General features: G+C 53.6%; 1 protein-coding gene across 2 annotated transcripts; it reads right to left on the bottom strand.

Annotated features, from left to right (window-relative positions):
• Nucleotides 1–1,364: 1,364 nt before the first annotated feature.
• LOC104400137 (gamma-enolase) lies at nt 1,365–7,583 on the bottom strand. 2 transcript variants are annotated; one of them, XM_010022209.1, is made up of 11 exons: nt 7,475–7,583; nt 6,681–6,776; nt 6,370–6,428; nt 5,333–5,402; nt 5,026–5,159; nt 3,609–3,831; nt 2,951–3,148; nt 2,635–2,836; nt 2,318–2,426; nt 2,122–2,180; nt 1,365–1,829 (listed from the first exon to the last, which is right to left on the bottom strand). In XM_010022209.1, the coding sequence occupies exons 1-11, from the start codon at nt 7,557–7,559 to the stop codon at nt 1,760–1,762; spliced, it is 1,305 nt and encodes a 434-aa protein (XP_010020511.1). In that variant the 5' UTR covers nt 7,560–7,583; the 3' UTR covers nt 1,365–1,759. The 2 variants fall into 2 exon arrangements, with proteins under 2 accessions (XP_010020511.1, XP_010020518.1); XM_010022216.1 differs by lacking the exons at nt 5,333–5,402; nt 6,370–6,428 and having other exon boundaries at nt 7,475–7,559.
• Nucleotides 7,584–7,930: the final 347 nt, after the last annotated feature.

Genomic DNA, 7,930 nt, shown 5'->3' on the forward strand with positions numbered 1-7,930 from the left:
TTTAGTGAAGAATCAGCAGTGAAATTGCAGTGGTTTAAGGTGTTGTCTTTTGATTTTAAAGTCTGCATCAGGACAGGGTTAAGGGGGCTTGCGATTTCCCCTGTCCTTGCTCATCACAAGGTGGTGTGGCTTAAGTAAGGGTCTGGAAACTTGCTGTAGTGAAGTGGGGCAGGAGGTTTGCAGGACCTGTGTGTGCCCACGTACATAGAGGGGCTACTGACATGAACTGGTACCGGTGAGCACGGTGGTTTTACCATTTTTTCCACATCATAGCTCGGGTTGGATTTCTCACAGCAGCACCCCCCAGTCTCCTGCCTTGGCTGGAGTCTGTCCAGAATAACTGCTGAGCAGGCACTGGCGCTTGCTGGCACTTGGCCTTCTGGGGCACAAGCTAAGCACGGGCTACTTTCCTCAAGTACTGCTGTATTGCCTCTGTGAAACAAGATGGAGCTGAGAGACGCATTCCACCTATCCCTCTAGTCACTGCTCTGCAAGGGGAGGAGGATCTGTGCTCCCAAAGACTTGCAGTTCCAGGTTCCCATCGGTTGAGTACAGCCTGGGGCCTACCCTGGAGGGCATGATTGAAGACCCTGCATAGCAGATCTTCATGTAACGTGTTTTGGTGGAGATGGTGGGGGCAATGCCCACCCTCCCTCCTGCCTTCCTCCAACAGAGCAGCCTGGCTGTAGGACAAAGCTGGGAAAGGAGGTGGGGGTACCGGGGCCTTTTCCTTCTCTTGCTGGTCCCCTCTGCTTCTTTCAGTTACCTTTCTGCATGAGCTTCTCCTGCTCTGATGGCAAAATGTCCCCATTTCCCAAACACTGGCATGTAGAGAGAAACATCAGGCCAAGCCAGGCAAATCAGGTGTGAAATACATTTTAATCGAGTTTAGGGATCTGTAGTTTGTCTGTTGCTCAGCTGAGCATGGGCCGTTTAGAAGGTGAAGCAGACATTATGGGCAGAGGAGAGGGTGAAGGACTGCAAGAGGGGAGGGAATAGAGAGAAAAAGGTCACGAGAAGCAAACGAGAGCATGGGTTTGTTTACGGATGTGTTTTAATATATTGTCCCACAGTACTACATGCTGACCCGGAGACTGACAGCACACACACATACACACACACACACACGCAGACCCAGTGAGGGACAGCAGTGCACTTCAACGCTAAGCTGCTGGCAAGCACAGCCCAACACAGCACAGCACTTGGGGTGGAGGGAAGGGACACCGGGGTCCCACCAAGGCTCAGTGCAGACACAACCTGGGGCACAAGGACGCCGTAGGCCAGCACACATGCACCTACACACATGCACAACGAGAGTGAGCCACTGGTGATGCTCGTCCATACACAGCCACGGGTGTGACACTTGTCCAAACACAGCAGCCAACGCACATATGTTCACCGCCCATGCTCCGGCATACGGGGGAAACACACCAGGCAGCTGGTGTGCTCCTGCAGCCTAACACTTGAACAGAGTGGCTCAGATGCAGCCTTGCACACAGAACCCCAGAAGACACACAATGCCTGCATCCAGAAACACTTATGACCCCAAAGCAAGGGACACAGGTATAGGCCTCTCTCTCATCCTTCACCTGGGCACATCTAGCTGGGGACACCTGAACTCAAGGGGGGTTGAAATGAGAGGGAACTGGGTGGCAGAGTGGGGAAGAAAGAGCAAAAAAGGGAGCAGTGAAGGAAAGAGAGGTTCAGAGTCTATGAGGTGGGAAAGAGCAGCAGGGTGGCTGTGCCCTGGGGACAGTGTTCAAAGAACACTTGGGTTGCGAAAGTTGTGTCCGGCAAAGCGTGCTTCGTCGCCAAGCTCTTCCTCAATCCTGCAGGAGACAGAGAGAGCACATGTCAGGCCTTTGCTGTGAGGGAGCATTGGAGGCACCAGGGTACCAGAGAGAGGCAGTGCATCAGCAAGAAGCTGACATGGGCTGGAGGAGCCAAGGAGAAGAGGGTCTGCTTCAGAGATCTCCTTGGGATCCTACTGTCATCTCTGTGCCTTGTCTTCATAACCTTTCCCCCACAAGCCCCATGTTCCCTTGGGGTTTCAGCTTCTACCACCCCAATTAGTCACTCCTCCATTCTCTCTTTTTCATTCCCACCCCCAGAGCCCCTTACCTCATAAGCTGGTTGTATTTAGCCAGACGTTCAGACCTGCAGGGAGCACCCGTCTTTATCTGCAAAGCATTCCCCAAAACAAACACTGTAAAACACTGTCATGACTCGCACCAGTTTCCCACATGGAAGCAAGAGATTCTGTCTTCACATCCCTTCACTTTCCTCCAGACCTGTGCATGGCCTGGGTCTCACCTACCTGCCCAGTGCACAGTCCTACAACCAGATCGGCAATGAACGTGTCTTCAGTCTCCCCAGATCGGTGGCTCACCATCACCCCCCAGCCATTCTCCTGGGCCAGTTTGCAGCTGCAAGGAATGAGGGATGCAGTCAGCAGCTCCCACTCCTCTAACCACCGCCTGCACGAGGTGAGGTCCAGGCAGCCTCTTCTCCCACCCTCAGCACCCTACGCTCTGGTAGAGACAAAAGCCTATTCATCCAATGGATAGATGGCATCCTGCTGTGGTCCATCACCAACCCTTTCATAGGACAACAAGGGCAGTGGGCTGGACTTACGCCTGGATGGCCTCTGTGACAGATCCAATCTGGTTGACTTTGAGCAGGAGGCAGTTGCAGGCCTTCTCTTCAACAGCTCGCTCAATGCGCTTGGGGTTTGTCACTGTCAGGTCATCTCCCACTATCTGAATCCCCACATTGGCCGTGAACTTGGACCAGGCTTCCCAGTCATCTTGGTCAAAGGGATCCTCAATGGAGACCACTGAAGAGACATGAGTCAAAGCTGCCTCCTTTCCCACCCCAATACCAGAGGGCATGTACCTGTTAAGTATGCCACACCAGTGCTGATTCCCTGCTACCAAACACAGCAGCTCACCTGGATAATCACGTACAAAGCTTTGGTAGAGGTCACCCAGCTCATCTGCAGAGATGTAGCGGCTTGGGTCATCTGGTGACTTGAAGTCCAGGTCATACTTGCCATCACGGTAGAACTCAGAGGCTGCCACGTCCATACCAATGACAATCTTGTCCGTGTAGCCTGCCTTGTCAATAGCTTCCTTGAGGAGCTCCAGAGCTGGGAGGAGCAGAGTTGCAGTCAGGAGAGTCAGTCCGAGCAGAAAGCTCTGCCTTTCAGTGGGAACCTCCCTTGAGAGGGTTCTGGGAGCCACTGAAGGGTCTGACAGTGAGATGGGAAAAGCAGAAGGGAGCTCAGAGCACAACAGAAACATGCCACGGAGCTGTGGAGGCCATGTCCAAAGGGAGGAGGAGGGGTTTAAGATACAATCCCACAGCCCAGAGACAAGTTGGGGGAAGTCCTTGAAGAAGTGTGCACACACATAAAAGGTATTTATGAAAAGGCCATGACAGATCGAGGCCACCCCAAGGCGAAGGAGCTTAGAAACCATTCCCTAACACAGGAGGTCAAGGAAATTGAGGCATCATATTTTGAACCAGTCTTTGGGGAATGCTGTGAGCTGGGTATAGGAAGCCACAGCATTGCAGTCAGGGGTACTCCATCTCTGCAGGGCTCTCACCTTCACTGTTTTCCAGGATGTTGGGGGCAAAGCCTCCCTCATCACCCACATTGGTAGCATCCTTGCCATACTTCTCCTTGATGACACTCTTGAGGTTGTGATAGACTTCGGCCCCAATGCGCATGGCATCGCGGAAGCTTTCAGCTCCCACAGGCAGGATCATGAACTCCTGCATGGCCAGTTTGTTGCCTGCATGGGAACCTCCATTGATCACGTTGAAAGCCTGGAAGAGTCCGTAAGATAATCAGAGCTGAAGGTGCCTGTCCTGGCACTGCCTAGAGGAAGCTCTCACCATGCTCATTCGTGATCTCCCACAGGGTAACATAACACATCAGCTACAACGCATCAGACCAAAGGCACATAGGCCTGGGGTCTTCTTTCCAATAGTGGCTCATGGCAAATGGTTGGAGAGGACTCTCCCTCCTAAATTCATAGAATCATATCATAGAATCACGGAATGGTTTTGGCTGGAAGGGACCCTGAAAGATCCAACCCCCTGCCATGGGCAGGGACACCTTCCACTAGAGCAGGTTGCTCCAAGCCCCTGTGTCCAACCTGGCCTTGAACACTGCCAGGGATGGGGCAGCCACAGCTTCTCTGGGCACCCTGTGCCAGCGCCTCAGCACCCTCACAGGGAAGAGCTTCTGCCTTATATCCAACCTAAATCTACCCTCTGACAGGTTAAAGCCATTGCCCCTTATTCTGTCACTACAGGCCCTTGTAAAAAGTCCCTCTACAGATTTCTTGTACAGATTTCTTTAGACACTGGAGCTGCTCTAAGGTGTCCCCTTAAGGAGCCTTCTCTTTTCCAGGCTGAACTAGCCCAGCTCTCTCAGCCTGTCTCCAGGGCTGAGCTGCTCCAGCCCTCGCAGCATCTCTGTGGCCTCCTCTGGACTCACTTGAGCAGGTCCATGTCCCTTTTGTGCTGAAGCCTCCAGGAGGTTTCTCTATAAGAGATCTCCTGAGCTATATGTATTCATCTGTGCTATGTTTATCTGTATTTCTTTATCAGCAATGCAACACCAGCCCCTCCTCTTGGACCTTTCTCCTTGACTCTGAGAAAATGTTAGCACCCACAACACCCTTTGTGAAGCAGTTACACAGAGCAGCTACCCAGCTGTGAAGACCCATATGCCCTTGTTTTGAACTGTACCCCAGAGGGTTCACATGATGCCCTCTTGTTGTGCTAAGAGTGAGATCCTCAGTCAGCTCCCACCACAACCTCTGTCGTATCCTCCTCAGGCTCCTCTTTTCCGTGTTGAAACCTTACAAATCCCAGGCCTTGGTTTGCTTCTTTAAGTGCAGTGCACTCAGCTGATGTTTCAATCCTATATCCCTTCCTTCTCCACCTCTCAACACACTCTGCAGTTTATTTCGGAGTTTCTGCAGGTGGATGTCAAGGACAGAGGGCTCTTACTGGCACAGGGAGGATGAGATCAGAGTTGCCAGCCAGGTCAGCAATGTGCCGGTACAGGGGGACATCCTTCTCTGCAGCTCCTGCCTTGCACACAGCTAGCGAGACTCCCAGGATAGCATTGGCACCGAACTTGGCTGTGAGGGAAACCAAGGAGGAGTTAGGCTTCTCACCACCAACCTCCTGCCCAGTGGGTGCCCTTGCCAGCCCAGCCTTGGGCTCATCACAGCTCTGATAGTGCTCCCTGCTCCAGCCCCCTGCAGCCTCCCCTGCTCTTTACTTCCCAGGCCAAAAAAGAGGAATGGATTACATTTGTTCTCTGTGCCATCCATCTCAAGCATCAGATTGTCTATCTTCTCTTGATCCACAACAGAGAGGCCCTGCAAGAAAGAAAACAGCTTCTCAGAAGGGGAGGCTGAGAAGAGCTGTTGGCTTTGGTATGCAAGATAGGAGGCACTGATGGATAAGCTGTGGGGTACAGGGACCTTTATAGCTTGTGAGGGAACATATACACACAAAGCTTTGGAAACTGGTGCCTTGGTCTGTAGTCAAGTTAGGTAACCATGAAGATGTTGCTGCAATGCAGTGCAGATGTACCCACGCTGGAGAGGGGATCAGGCAAGGCCATGCGTTGCTGGGGACACAGGACTGCCTTGGGGATTTACCCAGCCTTTTGGCAGCTTCCAGGGAGCTTTGTGGTGCTGTGGCCACATAGAAGCTAGGCAGAACAACAGAACACGCTCAACCCCAAGCAAGCAATGTAGACTGGATGGAGCTGTCCCCAGGAGTGAGCATGGCCTAATCCATGCCCTCCACCAGGCTGGGGTGGAGATTGCTGGGCTCTCAGTCAGACCCCCCACAGGCTGCACAGGGTGTAATGTGTGGCTTTAACTCAGCTCTCCTCGGAGCTTCAGGTGTGAAGAGGCCGCAGATGTGACACCACCGCTGTGCAGCTCGGTGCTGTGCCAGACCTTGCACGTTATGGTTATTGCTCGTCGTACCATGAGTGCTGGGTGGGACAAACAGGGTGCGAGGCCACAGACATATGGGTGAGATTCAGTGCTTGAGGAGGAGCACATCTGAAAGGGGGGAGGGAGCTCTACAGGCACTAGTCAGGTGGTAGAGATGCTGCAGTGGGTCACGTAGCATTAAATCCTTTCTGCCCAGAGGAAAGCTCGCTGTGGACACATACAGGCATGGAGGACAAGAAGGGGTGCGCCTAGGTTCACAGAGATCATCACTATGTGTGTTAACCCAGTGAAATGAAGAGAGGCAGAAACAGAGATCAAGGGACAGAGATGGACCAGAGTAAGCGATGGACAAGGGAGAACAAAGAGAAATCCTTACAGAGCCCACGAGAGCTGGGGCAACAGTGCTGTTGATATGATCCACGGCCTGCAGGACCCCTAAAGAAGGGAAGAGACAGAGAAAAAGAGAGAGAGAGAGAGAGGGTGAGGCAAAGAGGAGAGTGGAAAGAGGGAGGGAGAGGACCAATAGAGAGACAGAGAGGGAGACAGCGAGGGAAGGTTGAGGCCTGATCTTTCACTTTACTCTAGCTCTGTGCCTCTGTGGTCCCCCTGAGGGACACATCCGCATCCGCATCCCCATGGGGCTGAGCAGAACCCCCGGCAGAGCCCCATGCGCAGGCACCTCCCCACCTTTCCCGAGGAAGCGCGACTTGTCGTTGTCCCGCAGCTCCAGCGCTTCGTAGATCCCAGTGGATGCGCCGCTGGGGACCGCTGCTCGGAACATGCCTGGGGAACAGCAGAACACACGTGTGAGGCGAACAGAGGGAGGGAAGACCCTCACGGACCTGCTGGTGTCCTGCTGCCCTGGGAAAGGATGCGGCAACTGCTTGTGTGAAAGGATGGCCCCTCAGGGCTGGGTGTCTCAGAGGCGGAGCACCAGGGCGGCAGAAATAAAAGCACCCAGGAATTCCAGATTGAGAAACGTGAATCTAAGGCGCCCCAAGGTCCCCACTGAACCCAGCACTGTGGGTGACAATGGGTGGAGTTCTGGCTTCTCAGCCCTCCTCCTGGTTCCAGAGGCAGCCTGACCCATGGCCAGTGTCTTCCTCCCCTTCAGACTAGGGCTGGGTTTCTGCCTTGGTAAAGAAGGGATGCCGGCTCTGGCCCCTACTGCTCCTCACCCCTCAGCCTACCTAGCTTCGGGCCCAGCACAGCTCTTCCAGTTGAGACACATGTGCATGTCCATGCCTGCACAGGGGACAAACCTTCCCCTGCCTCATGAGCATGGGTGTGTTTCCAAACTTGTACTGTGTCCCAGGACTGAAAGCACAGCCGCAGCAGGGCATCACAGGGATATGACAAGGGAAATACATCTATGTTAATGACACTTTCCATCCCCAGTACTAGCAGGCACATGGCTCGGTCACACAAGCTCCACCAGGGTGGGCAGCACCTCCCTTCCATCTCTTGTCCTCACCACATACCTTTGTGTGTGTATAGGTCCACCTCAACAGTGGGGTTCCCACGGGAGTCCAGGATCTCACGTGCATGGATCCTCTCGACTGCCATGGCGAGCCTGTGGAGAGGACAGGACATACTCAGCTCTGAGAGCCCCCAGGATCTGGTGCTCACCCTTCTCATAGGACACTGTCAGAGAGAAGGGAGCTCAAGAAAAAGAGACCTGAGGAGCTGGGGCTAAAAGTAGGGGCTCAAGAAAATTTAGATATTGGTACTAAACCCCAATGGGTTTAGTGTGGGTATCTACCCACAGTCTGCCCAGGAACTAGTTATCTATTGTAGCTCATTCTGACCCTTCACTGCCCGTGACACACCTGGAGCTCCCTCTCCCCCTCTCCCTGCACCACAGCTGAACCGTGCCCCTTTTCAGGGCTTCTGACGAGAGCAGAGATGGACGGCAGAGGTAGGGGGGGAACCACGGG

Source organism: Nestor notabilis, unplaced genomic scaffold, assembly GCF_000696875.1.
Source record: "Nestor notabilis isolate BGI_N333 unplaced genomic scaffold, ASM69687v1 scaffold30580, whole genome shotgun sequence".
NCBI classification, from domain to species: Eukaryota; Metazoa; Chordata; class Aves; order Psittaciformes; family Psittacidae; genus Nestor; species Nestor notabilis.